Source organism: Papio anubis, chromosome 18 (genome assembly GCF_008728515.1).
Source record: "Papio anubis isolate 15944 chromosome 18, Panubis1.0, whole genome shotgun sequence".
Taxonomy (NCBI): domain Eukaryota; kingdom Metazoa; phylum Chordata; class Mammalia; order Primates; family Cercopithecidae; genus Papio; species Papio anubis.
In genome coordinates, this window is record NC_044993.1 from 21,587,471 (window position 1) to 21,604,203 (window position 16,733).

At 42.7% G+C, this 16,733-nt stretch overlaps 1 protein-coding gene across 7 annotated transcripts in view; it reads right to left on the reverse strand.

Moving 5' to 3' along the window:
* The window catches only part of NFATC3 (nuclear factor of activated T cells 3), a 156,007-nt gene that overhangs the window by 20,141 nt on the left and 119,133 nt on the right, over window positions 1–16,733 (reverse strand). Inside the window, exon 10 of one of the 7 annotated variants that reach the window (XM_021932376.2) lies at window positions 8,879–9,305. The exons of the other annotated variants lie outside the window; for them this stretch is intronic. Within the exon in view, the coding sequence (XP_021788068.2) occupies window positions 9,301–9,305 (5 nt within the window). The 3' untranslated portion in view covers window positions 8,879–9,300. Of the gene's footprint in view, window positions 1–8,878; window positions 9,306–16,733 lie in introns of those variants that run through there. 7 annotated transcript variants of the gene reach the window in all.

The following is a 16,733-nucleotide window of genomic DNA, read 5'->3' on the forward strand; positions in this document are numbered from 1 at the left end:
CGTGCAGTGGCTCACACCTGTAATCCTAACACTTTGGGAGGCCAAGGTGGGTGGATCACGAGGTCAGGAGTTCGAGACCAGCCCAGCCAATATGGTGAAACCCCATCTCTACTAAAAATACAAAAAAATTAGCTGGGCACGGTGGTGTGCGCTTATAGTCCCAGCTACTCGGGAGGCTAAAGCAGAAGATTTGCTTGAACTGGGGAGGCAGAGGTTGCAGTGAGCCGAGATTGTACCGCTGCATTCCAGCCTGGGCAACAGAGCAAGACTCCATCTCAAAAAAAAAAAAAAAAAAAAAGAAAGAAAGAAACAAAACTACAGAATATTCTTTATTCACATAGATGCAAAAATCAACAAAACACTAACACAATTCAGCAGCATATTAAAAGGACGATACATTAAGACCAAGGGAGTTTTATTCCCAGAATGCAAGGATGATTCAACAAGTGAAAATCAATTAAAGTAATATGTCAAATTAATTGAACAACAACAACAAAAAACCCATATTCCTGATCAGCATGGGCAACATGGCAAGACCCTGCCTCTACAAAAATTAATTTAAAAACCACATAATCATCTCAACAGATGCAGAAAAGCATTTGTAAAAATTTTTTTTTTGAGACAAGGTCTCACTCTGTCACCAAGGCTGGTGTGCAGTGGCACAATAATGGCTCACTGCAGCCTCTACCTCCCAGGCTCAAGCAATCCTCCCACTTCAGCTTCCCAAGTATCTGGGACCACAGCACCTGGCTAATTTTTTGTATTCTTAGCAGAGATGGGATTTCATCATGTTGCCCAGGCTGGACTTGAACTCTAGGGCTCAAGCAGTCTGACCACCTCAGCCTCCCAAAGTGCTAGGACTACAGGATTGAACCATCGTGCCCAGATTGTGTGACTGTGAGTGTGTGAGTGTATGTGTGTGTGTGTGTGTGTGTGGGTGTGTGTTGGGGGAGAGGGGGGTAAGCCAGAGTTCTATTTGTTCATTTCTTGCATTTGAAGTACCCTTCAACTACTACGCAACTGCAACCAACCACTTTATGGGGTTTTCCCTTTCTGTCAATTTTAGAGAGACCTAACTATTCCCCCTAGTTTCTTGCCATCAACCTTAATTAGGTTGATTTGGTGTTCAGCACAAAGAACCTTTATGAACTTGACATAGGCTCATCACAGTTGGATGCAAACACACAAAAGATGGGCCTGATGCTTCAGCAGCTTCGCGAATTCCACGTGCCAGGCCATCATGGGTAAGAATAGTCTTCAACACCTTTTGTAAAGCAGTATTAACATCCACTACACCTCCAGCAACAACGCCTTCCTTGGCCATGGTGGTGGTCTACGGGTGAAGTCGAATCGTGAACATACCCAAGCCTCTGCCTCCACTTGACTTGGCAGTGGCAGTGAAAGAACTCTTTTTCGAGACAGGGTCTCACTCTGTTGCCCAGGCTGGAGTACAGTGGCATCCCAATCACAGCTCACTGCAGCCTCCCCCTCCTGGGTTCTAGCTATCTGCCTGCCTCACCCTCCCAAAGTGCTGGTATCACAGGTGTCAGCCACCGCGCCCAACCCATTTATCAAAATTCAATGCTCTTTCAAGATGAAAACATTCAATAAACGAAGAATAGAAGGAATTTCCTCAATATGAAAAAGGCCATATATGAAAAACCCTTAGTTCCTGTCATTATCAACAAAGAACAAAAGTTTTTCCCCTAAGATCACAAAGCAAAGATGCTCACTCTTTCACCACTTCTACTAGCCTACCACTAGAAGTTCTAGCCAGAGCAATTAGGTTAGAAAAATAAACAAACAAATAAATAAAGGCCATCCAAATTAAAAAGGAAGAAATAAAATGATCTCTGTTCACGAATGGCATGATAGTATAAATATAAAACTCTAAAGAATCCACACAAACAAAAAAATGTTAGCACTGGGCCGGGCGCGGTGGCTCAAGCCTGTAATCCCAGCACTTTGGGAGGCCGAGACGGGTGGATCACGAGGTCAGGAGATCAAGACCATCCTGGCGAACACGGTGAAACCCCGTCTCTACTAAAAAATACAAAAAACTAGCCGGGCGAGATGGCGGGCGCCTGTAGTCCCAGCTACTCGGGAGGCTGAGGCAGGAGAATGGCGTGAACCCGGGAGGTGGAGCTTGCAGTGAGCTGAGATCCGGCCACTGCACTCCAGCCTGGGCGGCAGAGCGAGACTCTGTCTCAAAAAAAAAAAAAAATGTTAGCACTAACAAAGTCATCAAAGTTGCAAAATATAGAATCAACACACAATATTCAGTTGTACTTCTATATACTTGGAATAAAAGGTCCAAGAAAACAAGTCTTGTTTTTGGGTTTTTTTTTTTTTTTTTTCGTTTGTTTTTGAGACAGAGTCTCAGGCTGGAGTGCAATGCCATGATCTCGGTTCACTGCAATCTCCGCCTCCGGGTTCAAGTGATTCTCCTGCCTCAGCCCCCCGAATAGGCTGGGATTACAAGCATATGCCACCACGCCCAGCTAATTTTTGTATTTTTAGTAGAGACAGGGTTTCCCCATGTTGGCCAGGCAGGCCCATGTTAGCCAGGCTGGTCTTGAACTCCTGACCTCAGGTGATCCGCCTGCCTCGGCCTCCCAAAGTACTGGGATTACAAGTGTGAGCCCCCACGCCTGACCGTAAGAAAAACAATTATATTTACAGTAGCATCAAAAATAATAAAATACTTAGGAATTAATCAAAGAGGTATAAGATTTCTACATTGAAAACTAAGCCGGGCGTGGTGGCTCATGCCTGTAATCCCTGCACTTGGGGAGGCTGAGGCGGGTGGCTCACCTGAGGTTAGGAGTTCGAGACCAGCCTGGCCAACATGGCGAAACCCCATCGCTAATAAAGATACAAAAAATTAGCCAGGCATGGTGGTGTGCTCCTGTAATCCCAGCTACTTGGGAGGCTGAGACAGGAGAATCGCTTGAACTCGGGAGGTGGAGGCTGCAGTGAGCCGAGATCACACCACTATACTCCAGCCTGGGTGACAGAAGCAGACTCTGTCTCAAAAAAAAAAAAAAAAAAAAAAAATAAAGGATTTGGATAGACAAGCAAATATACAAATGGACAACAGGCACATGAAAAGATGCTCAACATCATTAGTCAGTAGAGAAATGCAAATCAAAATTATAATAAGATATCACTTAATACCCAGTAGAATGGCTATTATTTTAAAAATGGAAAATAACATGTGTTGGCAAGCATATAAAGAAACTGAAAGCCTTATACATTGTAAATGTAAAATGGTGTGACTGCTGTAGGATTAAAAAAAAAATTCAGTGGTTCCTCAAAAAGTTGAACATGGGCCGGGCGCGGTGGCTCAAGCCTGTAATCCCAGCACTTTGGGAGGCCGAGACGGGCGGATCACGAGGTCAGGAGATCGAGACCATCCTGGCTAACACCGTGAAACCCCGTCTCTACTAAAAATACAAAAAAAAAAAAACTAGCCGGGCGAGGTGGCGGGCGCCTGTAGTCCCAGCTACTTGGGAGGCTGAGGCAGGAGAATGGCGTAAACCCGGGAGGCGGAGCTTGCAGTGAGCTGAGATCGGGCCACTGCACTCCAGCCCGGGCTACCGAGCAAGACTCCATCTCAAAAAAAAAAAAAAAAAAAAAAGTTGAACATGGAGGCTGGGCTCGGTGGCTCACGCCTGTAATCCCAGCGCTTTGGGAGGCTGAGGAGGGCGGGTGACCTAAGGTCAGAAGATTGAGACCAGCCTGGCCAACATGGTGAAACCCCGTTTTTACTAAAAATACAAAATTAGCTGGGCTTGATGGCACATGCCTGTAATCCCAGCTACTCAGGAGGCTGAGGTATGAGAATCGCTTGAACCCAGGAGGCAAAGACTTCAGTGAGCCCAGATCGTACCACCGCACTCCAGCCTGGGTGACAGAGCGAGACTCCATCTCAAAAAGAAAGCCGAACACAGTATTACCATAGGACTCAGCAATTCCACTCTTATGTAAATACCCAAAAGTACTGGAAAGAGGGACTCAAACAGTATGTATGCCAGTGTTCATGGCAGCATTATTCACAACAGCCAAGGGAGGGAAATAACACAAATTATCTTTTTATTGAGATAGAGTCTTGCTCTTGTTGCCCAGGCTGGAATGCAATGGCGTGGTCTCAGCTCACTGCAACCTTTGCCTCCTGGGCTCAAGCAATTCTCCTGCCTCAGTCTCCCGAGTAGCTGAGATTACAGGCGCCTATCACCATGCCCAACTAATTTTTATATTTTTAGTAGAGATGGGGTTTCACCATGTTGGTCAGGCTGGTCTCGAACTCCTGACCTCAGGTGATCCACCTGCCTCAGCCTCCCAAGCGCTGGGATTACAGACTTAAGCCACCAAGCCTCGTCCATCTTTTTTTTTTTTTTTTTTTTAAATATGTGTGTGTTCATCAACTGTTTTTTTGAGACAGGGTCTCTGTTGCCCAGGTTGGAGTGCATGGTGCAATCTCAGCTCACTGCAACCTCCGTCTCCTAAGCTCATGGTGATCCTCTCATCTCAGCCTCCTGAGTAGCTGGAACTACAGGTGCACAGCACCACATTCAGCTAATTTTTTAATTTTTTATAGACATGGGGTCTCACCATGTTGCCCAGGCTGGTCCTGAACTCCTGGGCTCAGGGAATCCACCCACCTCAGCTTCCCAACGTGCTGGGATTAGAGACGTGAGCTACCGTGCCTAGCCCCAAATTATTTTTTGCCAGATGAGTGGATAAATAAAATGTGGTGTACACACACAATTGAATATTATTCCTCCATATGGAATATTATATGTAAATAATATGCTACATAAAAATATTCTAATAGATTATTCCTCCATATGCTTACAATATGGATGAGCCTTGAAAACATTATGCTAAGTGAAATAAGCCACAGAAGAAAGGAAAAATATTGTGTAATCCCACTTATATGAAGTATCTAGAGTAGGGAAATCATAGAGACAGAAAGCAGAGTAGTGGTTACCAGGGGCTGGGAGTCAGGAAGGAAATGAGTAGTTATTACCTAATGGTTATAGAGTTGTAATGTTTGGGTGATGAAAAAGTTCTGGAAACAGATAGTGGTGGTGGTTATACAATATTGTGAATGTATTTAATGCCACTTAACTATATACTTAAAATGATTAAAATGGTAAATTTTAAATTTTAAACAAACTTTGGCTTTTCTCATGAGAGAACATTGTGTGAAATGACTTAATTAGGTTTTCACAGCTCTAACCATTAACTCAAAGCAAGACTTGGAGGACTTTTGTAAATTCCTCTTTTAAAATTTATAAATCTGGGTACATTTAACTCATACCTCAATGAGCTAATGAACCTAACAAAGGGTTTCTATAAATCAGTAAGAGGATGGATCAACAATCTAAGAGAAAAGTAAGCAAATATGAACAGAGATCATAGATTTGGGAGGTGGGGGTTGCAGTGAGCCGATATGGTGCCACTGTACTCCAGCCTGGGCAGCAGAGCGAGAATTCATCTCTAAATAAATAAATAAATAATTAACAGTGGTACAAATATTCACAGCAGTATTTTATAGAATATTTAATGGAATATGCTATTTTAAGAATATCTTTCAAGGAAGCTCTTTTATGTTACAGTATAGAAAAATCTCCCAAGATTCTATGTTACATGGGAAATGCAAAGTATAAACTAGTATACATAATAGGCTAGTAAAAATAAGGAAAAAAATATGCAACTGTTTATAAATGCACAGAATGACAACCAAGAAACTAGTAAACTCCAATTCTCCCTACAGAGGACAACGGAGTATCTACCTAGAAGACAGATTTCTTTTTTTACTATGTATAATTTGTAATTTTAGCATTTTGAACCATATGAATGTATTACTTGTTCAAAAAAATTATTATATTAAGAAACACAGGCCAGGCATGGTGGCTCACGCCTGTAATCCTAGCACTTTGGGAGGCCGAGACCAACCTGAGCAACATAGTGAGAGCCCGCCTCTACAAAAAAATTTAAAAATTAGCTGGACGTGGTGGTAGGCACCTGTAGTCCCAGCTACTAGGGAGGCTGAGGTGGGAGAATTGCTGGAGCCTGGGAGATCGAGGCTGCAGTGAGCCATGATTGTCACATTGCACTCCAGCCTGATCAACACAGCAAACTCCTGTCTCTGCTACCTCACCAAAGAAATAAACACAAATAAAATGTTAAAATTTCCATTCTTCATAAAATCATCTATAAATGTTTTTAAATATACAACATGATTATCAAGAACTTAATCTGTACCACATTCTTGTAGATGTAAAGTTAAAATGCTTGTAACCATCACTCTCAACTCTACCCTATTTTCCAGCATAAATGAGACTTTCACACTTTTTCTCTTGCCCAGATAGAGAGGCTAACCATAGGCTTTAGAAATGTCTTAAAAAAACAAAAAAACAAAAAAACAACAAAAAAAACAGAGCCAGGCATCTTCAAGCAGAGAAAAGCTGTTTGAACACATTTATCTAAGTCTAACAAATGCTATGATTGTTGGCAAGAGGAAACCTTGTAATGCCAAGGCAGAAAACTGCCACCAAACCACAAAAAGCTTGTTTAACTGCTGAACCTAAAATTAAACAATTTATCTCTCATTAAAAAAATTTTTTGTTCCTGTGAATAATCCATCTTCAAAGGAACTCGAAAAAAGGATATCAATTTTAAAACAGAATACATCTTTAAGACAGGTTTTGCTATCTTACACATGGCAGCACATTAGAAAGTTACAATGCTATTATCTTTACAGAAGCAAGATTATATAAGTAATCAATTATAGCTATTTTAGAAGCCACTAAAAACACGTGAGAAAATCTACATTTCAGACAGATCTGGATTCAAATGCCTGCTCCAATTATTTGTGGCCATATAACACTGGGATGTACGTAAGGTCTCTGAGCCACATCTATGCAAAATTAAGATTAATAATTCACATTTCATACATTGTTGGGAAAAATGAGCTACTAGCACAGTGTTAAAAAAATAAGTTTATCAAGAAACAGTAACCATAACTTATTACCTTTTCTTGTATTTTTGAGACAGAGTATCACTGTGTTGCCCAGGCTGGAGTGCAGTGGCATGATCTTGGCTCACTGCAACCACTGCCACCCAGGTTCAAGTGATTCTCCTGCCTCAGCCTCATGAGTAGCTGAAATTACAGGCGTTCACCACCATGCCTAGCTAATTTTTACTATTTTCTTTTTTCTGAGACGGAGTCTTGCTCTGTTGCCTAGGCTGGAGTGCAGTGGCACCATCTCACCTCACTGCAACCTCTGCCTCACAGGTTCAAGCGATTCTCCTGCCTCAGTCTCCCAAGTAGCTTAGATTACAGGTGTATGCCACCACACCCGGCTTATTTTTGTATTTTTAGTAGAGACGGGGTTTCACCATGTTGGCTAGGGTGGTCTCGAACTCCTGGTCTCCAGTGATCCGCCCGCCTCAGCCTCCCAAAGTCCTGGGATTACAGCCATGAGCCATTGTGCCTGGCCCAAGTTTTACTATTTTAGTAGAGATGAGGTTTCACCACATTGGTCAGGCTGGTCTTGAACTCCTGATGTCAAATGATCCTCCCATCTCGGCCTGTCAAAGTGCTGGGATTACAGGCATAAGCCACCGCACCCAGCCATCAACTATTTTTAAATGTACATTTTGAGGGGAACTTAGTTTGAAGACTTCTGATATGCTGCTTTAGTGGTAGCCTCTCTTGGACTTTTCCTAGCTTATGCATAAATTTATATTTTTAGATTGCGTTTTATTTATTTATTTTGAGATAGGGTCTCATCTGTCGCTCAGGCTGAAGTGCAGTGGCATGATCTTTGCTAATTTCAACCTCTGCCTTCCAGGCTTCAGTGATCCTCCCACCTCAGCCTCTCGAGTAGCTGGAACTATAGGTACACGCCACCACACCTGGCCTAATTTTTGTATTTTTTATAGAGACAGGGTTTCACCATGTTGCCTAAGCTGGTCTCAAACTCCTGAGCTCAAGCAATCTGCCCGCTTTGGCCTCCCAAAGTGCTGGGATTACAGGCATGAGCCACAGTACCTGGCCATGTATAAATCTTAATGTAGGTTGATTAAAATAAATTTTTTGTTCAGAAATAATACAGTCATTAAAAAAAAAAAAGGTCAACTTATTTATGTTCATGGAAGTACACAGACACATTTGATATAAAAAGTAAAAAATCTTCTCAAATGTTTGTTGTTCTTTCTTCATTAGGCCTAAAACTCAATTTTTCTTATTGTATGTCCCAGGGTGATTGTGTCTAAGGTCTTAAATTCCCATTGTGATCCATCTCGCATAAGCCACAATTTAAAGTCTACATGGGCATTATTTAGAAGACCTTTCAGCTTCTGGAATCAATCATTCTAAATATGTTTGAGGCTGTATAGTACATGCATGCTTCCCAAAAGAGGATTCGTGAGTTATCTAGTATCCAAGTTAATAGAGAAATTTCAGCATTATCTACCTCGCTCCACTCCTGTGCCCATAGTGATTATACCTCATAGACGACACACTCTCACCACTGGCTGTGCATGGCTTTTATTTAATTTAATTAATTAATTTATTTAAGTTTTATTATTTATTTCGAGACAGAGTTTTGCTCCTGTTGCCCAGACTGGAGTGCAATGGCATGATCTCGGCTCACTGCAACCTCCACCTCCCGGGTTCAAGCGATTCTCCTGCCTCAGGCTCCAGAGTAGCTGGGATTACAGGGGCCTACCACCACGCCCAGCTAATTTTTTGTATTTTTAGTAGAGACGGGGTTTCACTATGTTGGCCAGGCTGGTCTCCAACTCCTGACCTCAGGCGATCTACCCACCTCGGCCTCCCAAAGTGCTGGGATTACAGGCGTGAGCCACCACGCCCGGCCTTGTTTTATTTATTTTAATAAAATAGACACCAGTGAAACCACTAACCAACAGGTGCAAGAGAACACTGACAATATTAACCTCTCTGTTCCTCCTCCATACCAGTCTCCTGCTTCCCACATCCAAGTAACCACCTGAATGTTGTGTTTATGATTCCCTTGATTTTAAAAAGCACCTGCTTTTTGAAAGCAGGCTCTTCTGCTTGTCTTTTATATACAGAACTGAAGCAGCTGAGGTCATGACTAGAGTCCCTGTTTACTGCTGAATTACCAAATGCCCTACATTCAGGATCAGCATGTTACCGAACAGAGCCTGCAAGTGGCAGTGTCAGTTTTCACCACAGCAGCAGGTCAGGCTATATTTAACATGCATCCTCTTCTCTGCTGAAGAGCTGCAGCTGTGGCTCTGTTAGTCTGTGAACAAGGAGGACAAGTGGGAACTGAGGGACTTTAATGGAAAGTTGTAACAGGATTCGGTTAACTCAATCATAAATTAAATGGGCCTGTATTTAAACGTCTAAGACAGTCTAGTTTCACAATACTATAATTTTTTTTTTTTTTTTTTGAGATGGAGTCTCATTCTGTTGCCCAGGCTGGAGTGCAGTGGTGCCATCTCAGCTCACTGCAACCTCCACCTCCCAGGTTCAAGTGATTCTCCTATCCCAGTCTCCCAAGTAGCTGGGACTACAGGCATACACCATTACGCTCAGTTTTTATTTATTTATTTATTTTCTGTATTTTTGGTAGAGATGGGGTTTTGCCATGTTGGCCAGGCTGGACTCGAACTCCTGACTTCATGTGATCCACCCACCTCAGCCTCCCAAAGTGCTGGGATTACAGGCATGAGCCACTGTGTCTGGTCGCTATAATCTTTCTTTAAAAAAAAAAACCAAAAACCAGTATCAACTACCACACTGAATCAAATCTTAATTAAAATGTTTAAAACAGCTTGACAAACGGGCACAGTAGCTCACGCCTATAATCCCAGCACTTTGGGAGGCCAAGGAGGGCAGATCACTTGAGCCCAGGAGTTTGAGACCAGCCTCGGCAACATGGCAAAACCCTATCTCTACCAAAAAAACAAAAACAAACAAACAAAAAACCAAAAATGAGCCACGCATGGTGGTGTGTGCCTGTAGTCCCTGCTACTTGGGGAGCTAAAGTGGGAGGATCACCTGAGTCCCGGGAGGTCAAGGCTGCAGTAAGCCATGATTGCGCCACTGCACTCCAGCCTGTGCAACAGAGTGAGACCCTGTCTCAAAACAAATTTTAAAAAGGCCAGGTGCATTGGCTCATGCCTGTAATCCCAGCACTTTAGGAGGCTAAGGTAGGCAGATCGCTTGAGGTCAGGAGTTCAAGACCAGCCTGGCCAACATGACTAAACTCTGTCTCTACTAAAAACACAAAAATTAGCTGGGCATGGCAGCAGGCACCTGTAACCCCAGCTACTCGGGAGGCTGAGGCATGAGAATTGCTTGAACCTGGGAGGCAGAGGTTGCAATGAGCTTATATCGCGCCACTGCACTCCAGCCCAGGTGACAAGGGAAACTCCATCTCAAAAAATAAATAAATGAATAACAGCTTGACAGTTTCCATATCTATTATAAAATCAACTGTTTTAATGTTTATTGTCTTGTCCAAAAACTGCAGCATAAAAACCATAATGAACATAAATATTTACAGAAAATTACATTTCCAGGCATACAAATTGTAAATATGAGTAAAATTCAGTGATAATTGGATAGCCATAGAACATGCTTTTCAAGGAGGTACAATGATATATGGAGGTAGTGAAGAAAATATAAAGGCAAGAAGCAAAATAGTCATGAACTATGCCTTAATTGTTTGATTAAGTTTATATTACAGCCTTCCAGGGGGACTACTTGAAAGAGAACACCACTTGGTGAAACGTCAGTACTGTGCTGCTGTTGTAACCACCAAAGGATTATCTGCCTTGCCCCAGGAAGCCTGAGACTGAGAAATGCTTCTGGGATTCTTCTGAGCTTGGAAAGTTGATATGAGGCACCAAAATCATCTCAATGAAACTGAACAAGGATAATTATAAACTTTAGCCTTTGGTTCATCTAACACTTCATCTAATACTGAAAATCCATAATACTTTTTTTTTTTTTTTTTTAAACAGGGTCTTGCTCTGTTGCCCAGGCTGGAGTGCAGTGGCGCCATCTCGGCTCACTGTAACCTCCGCCTCCTGGGTTCAAGCAATCCTCCCACTTCAGTCTCCTGAATAGCTGGGACTATAGGCACACATCACCATGATCAGCTAATTGTTTTTTTCTTTTTGAGACGGAGTCTCGCTCTGTCTCCAGGCTGGAGTGCAATGGCGTGATCTTGGCTCACTGCAATCTCCGCCTCCTGGGTTCAAGCGATTCCCCTGCCTCAGCCTCCTGAGTAGCTGGGACTACAGGCACGCACCACCATGCCTGGCTAGTTTTTTTGTATTTTAGTAGAGACGGGGTATCATCATGTTGGCCAGGAATGTCTCGATCTCCTGACCTCAGGTGATCTGCCTGCCTTGGCCTCCCATAGTGCTGGGATTACAGGCGTGAGCCACCATGCCCGACTATGCTCAGCTAATTTTTAAATTTTTAGTGGAGACAGAGTATATTGCCCAGGCTGGTCTAGAACTCCTGGGCTCAAGCGATCCTCCCACCTTGGCCTCACGAAGTGCTGGGATTACAAGGCATGAGCCACTGCACCCAGCCAGAATCTATAATCTTAAGATTACCCTGGTCCCTCTCACAATCAAGGCTCTATGGAGAAAATGGCATTCTCTTTCATGTATTCTTTGTTTGACACCCATTCTAAAACCTCAACACACTGACTAGAAACTTGATTACACATACTGGAAAAACTCCTAGAGTCAGGAAACAGGTTTTAGTCTTTATTCTGCCATAATTCAAGTGTGTTACCCTGGATGAATACCTTAGGCTCTGTGTAAAATTCAGATGCTTTATCCATAAAATGAGAGCTATATTAGAATATTTTCCAGCTCTATAACTATTTTTGAGACAGGGTCTCATTCTGTCACCTGGGCTGGAGTGTAGTAGCATGATCACCGCTCACTCAGCCTTGACCTCCTGAGCTCAAGCAATCTTCCCAGTTCAGCCTCCCAAGTAGCTGGGACTACAGGCACATGTTACCATGCCGAGGTAACTTTTGTAATTTTTCCAGACAGGGTTTTGCCATGTTGTCCAGGCTGTTCTCAAACTCCTGGGCTCAAGTGATCTGCCTGCCTGGGCCTCCCAAAGTGGTGGGACTACAAGCAAGAGCCACCATGCACAGACTATAACTCTTGAAATTCTGAGCTGAGTTACACTACTATCTTCTCTAGTAAATGTCACTGAATTTATAATAAAAAATTGATGTTAACGTCCACATTTCTAAAAGTAACAGTCAACTAATACATGAATGATTCCTAAGAGATTCCATCTTACTTAAAAACTTCAAAAATTAAAGAAAGTGTGTTTTAATCTTTGATTTGGTTAAAAGAGGATATATAAATCTGAATATAAAACAGAATTAACAAAAGTTATTAGGATTAAGTATCTTTAAGTAGTACAGCAAAAAAGTTTTTAAATTACTGTGCCCTCTGGTTGTAGAGTGGAAATTACTTTGGACTTAACAGTTAACATAATATGAAAAAGTTTTTAAAAATTGAGCTTGGGCTAACTACAAAGTTCACTTTAGTCCCTTTCAATCCTTTCTGGTATGTTCTATGACTCACTTAAAATATTTAGAGACAGGGTCTTGCTATGTTCTCCAGGCTAGCCTCAAACTAGGCGCAAGTGATCTTCCTGCCTTAGCCTTCCTTAGTAGCTGGGATGACAGGCACACACCACCATGCCTGGCTCTATGATTTTTCAAGTTAAGTATTAGCAGGGCATGGTGGCATGTGCCTGTGGTCCCAGTTGCTCAGGAGGCTGAAGCAGGAGGATTGCTTCAGCCCAGGAGGTTGAGGATGCAGTGAGCTGTGTTCACAGCACTGCATTCCAGCCTGGGTGACAGAGTGAGATGCCATCTTCAAGAATAATAAAATGAAATAAAGTAAAATAAAATAAAGCTAACCAGAAAGGGGACATTTGGCCAGATATGATGGCTCCCAGAACTTTGAGAGGCCAAGGTGGGAGAATTACTTAAGGCCATAAGTTCTAGACCAGCCTGGGCAGTATAGCAAGACTTCATCCCTACAAAAATAAAAATAAAAAAAATTTTAAAAAGGAGATATTCCAGTGCTATAGAGTTCAAGGTCTATGATAATTTTTTTTTTTTTTTTTTTTTGAGATGGAGTTTCACTCTTGTTGCCTGGGCTAGAGTGCAATGGCACAATCTCGGCTCACTGCAACCTCTGCCTCCCAGGTTCAAGCGATTCTCCTGCCTCAGCCTCCCAAGTAGCTGGGATTACAGGCATGTGCCACCACACCAGGCTAATTTTGTGTTTTTGGTAGAGACGGGGTTTCTCCATGTTGGTCAGGCTGGTCAAGAACTCCTGACCTCAGGTATCTGCCCACCTCAGCCTCCCAAAGTGCTAGGATACAGGTGTGAGCCACTGCGCCCAGCCATTTCAATTTTTATTTTATGGATTTATGTTAAAAGGTTGTTTTTTCCTTTTTTGAGATGGAGTCTCTCACTCTGTCACCCAGGCTGGAGTGTAGTGGTGCGATCTCCGCTCACTGCAACCTTCACCTCTTGGGTTCAAGCAGTTCTCCCCGCCTCAGCCTCCCAAATAGCTGGGATTACAAGCACCTACCACCACACCCAGCTAATTTGAATTTACATTAAAAGGCTGCAGAACTTTAGGATTTTCTAAGCATCTAGAAATTCTATCTTCAAAGGCAAATCCAAATATCCATAATAAATGAGTCAAATTAAAAATATTAAAAATTCATTTTAGGCTGGGCATGGTGGCTCTTGCCTGTAATCTCAGCACTTTGGGAGGCTGAGACAGGCAGATCACCTGAGGTCAGGAGTTTGAGACCAGCCTGGCCAACATGGTGAAACCCCATCTCTACTAAAATATACAAAAATTAGCCAGGTGAAGTAGCGCATGCCTGTAGTCCCAGCTACTCGGGGGGCTGAAGGAGGAGAATCTCTTTGAACCTGGGAGGTGGAGGTTGCAGTGAGCGGTAATTACACCGCTGCAATTCAGCCTGGGTGACAGAGACTCCGTCTCAAAAAATAAAAATAAAAATAAAGATAAATTCATTCTGGAGCTTAAATTAAGCATCAAAAATTCAATTTGGAAAAATTATACAGCCAATAATCTAAGGTGTTCAGAAGTGCATTTTAACAAAAATTGGTCAGGTGTGGTGGCACATGCCTGTAGTCCCAGCTACTCAGGAGGCTGAAGTGGGAAGATTGATCCGTTTAGCCAAGGAAATCGAGGCTGCAGTGAGCCAAGACTGCACTACTACGCTTCAGCCCAGGTGACAGGGTGAGACTACCATCACAAAAAAATAAAAAAAGCGCATTTCAGTTTTTTCTGTCCTTATTTTTTTTTTTAATTTTAGAGACAGGGTCTCACTGTATTGGCAAGATTGGACTCAAACTCCTGAGCCCAAGTGATCCTTCCATCTCACATTCCCAAGTGGCCGGGACTATAGGTGCACACCATTGTGTCCAGCTCTTCCCCCTCTGTAATTACTGCTTGGCAGCACTGAGCTTCTATCAAGTCCCCTGAGGGGTGGCAATGAGCGAATGTGATAGCTAGTCCCTGGGGGTCTACAATCTAGGAACATTTCTGGCTTTTTTTTTTTGAGACAGAGTTTTGTTCTCGTCACCCAGGCTGGAGTACAATGGCGTGATCTCAGCTCACTGCAACCTCCACCTCCCAGGTTCAAGCAATTCTCTTGTCTCAGCCTCCCGAGTAGCTGGGACTACAGGCGCCCACCACCACGCCGGCTAATTTTTTATTTTTTTGTATTTTTAGTAGAGACAGGGTTTCACCATATTGACCGGGCTGGAACTCCTGACCTTGGGTGATCCACTCACCTCGGCCTCCCAAAGTGTTGGGATTACAGGCGTGTGCCACGGCACCTGGCCCCTTTCTTGCTTGTATGCTCTACCATAATAAAGGGGGCAAAAATAAAATTGCTTTTACAGCTGCCCTCACAGACCCCACCTTTCCAGAGCTTCTGTTTTTGTAACAAATCTTAATATATTCAAATAATGAAATACATTTTCCCAAAACCTTTCTAGAAATCTAATTTGTTGCCTATCCTACCTTCCACCCCCAAATCTCTCAACTTGTGGTAAATTAGAAAGAGCAGGTTCTAGCTTTGGGCTCTTTTTAGAAGGAAAAAATATCTTCATTGGTAAAGAAAATGAGCTGAAATGCCCTTAAAGACCCACTCAATATATCTCCTATCTTCAGTTATATCACAAATGAGTGACTCAAGGTCTCACTCCTTGTTTCAGGGTGAAAAGCAATGTGAAGAGTTAGTCTAAAACTGCTAAAAGAAGAAACAGGTAACAATTTTAAAGCCAATATTTGCATAAGCCTTTATTTCAAATCTGTTTTGCATAAAAGTAGCCTGCTCTCCATGTTTTGGTTTCATCATTTCGTAGGGAGTGACACTTACGTCAGCTGTGCACAAAGAACAGCAAAAAGCTTAAATAGCAGAGCCCTCAAGTACGCCAAACACACTGTGGCAGATTAGATGCAGTTGTGAACATGGGTTAATGCAGTGAAATTGTGCACATGCGTTTCTGGAGAATATTCTCCAGGAATTAGAAAAACCTTAAAGGATTCCGTTTAGTACAGAGTTCTATTCTAACCACCATGGCCTGCTATTTCTGGGAGGCAGCTGTAGTGCCACAAGAAAAAGACTGGATTGATCCAGTCTCAGTTCTGCTGCTTACTAGTTGTGTGATCTTTCAAAAGTCCAACTCTGTAAATGTCACTATCTACCTCAGAGTTTGAGGAATGATAAGATTAGATAATAAATAGAAGAATGCTATGCAAATTTTAGGTGTTGCTCTAGTTTACACATATACCTTCTGTTTACACACAAATGACCTGACATGTCCCCTCATGGCTTTAAAACCATCCTGCACTGTACCAATCACCCCATCCCCCAACTCCATCCCCATACTTCACCCCACCACAGACATATCCTTCCCTGACAAACACATCCTTCTTCTCTATTTCTGCTATATTATCTGACTTGCCTCTGATCTTCATTTACTGAAAACATACTCAGGTGACCCTTGAACAACAAAGCTTTGAGCTGCCTGGGTCCACTTATACACAGCTTTTTTCAACCAAACATGGATCTAAAAAAGAATATTCTCAAATGTGAAATCTGCATATGTGGAAGGCTTTTTAATTTTTTTAGAGACAGGGTCTCACTTTGCTACCCAGGCTGGAGTGCAATAGTATGCGATCAGTTCACTGCAGCCTCGAACTCCTGGGCTCAAGCGATCCTCCCACTTCAGTCTTCCTAGTAGCTAGGACTACAGGCACACACCACCATACCCAGCTAATTTTTGTGTTTTTTTTTCTGGTAGAGATGAGGTCTCATTATGTTGCCCAGGCTGGTCTTAAACTCCTAGTCTCAAGTAATCCTCCTACCTTGGCCTCCCAAAGCACTGAGACCACAGCTGCTTTTCTTGCATGTGGGTTCCACAGGGTGACCATGGAACTTGAGCATGCATGATTTGGTTGTACACAGGCGGTCCTAAAACCAATTCCCTGAGTACACTGAGAAATGACTATGTCCATGGAGACTGGTTTTACAACCCTCTCGTACCAAAATCCATGAATGCGCAAGTCCCTTATATAAAACAGCATACTATTTGCATGTAATCTACTCACATCCCCCC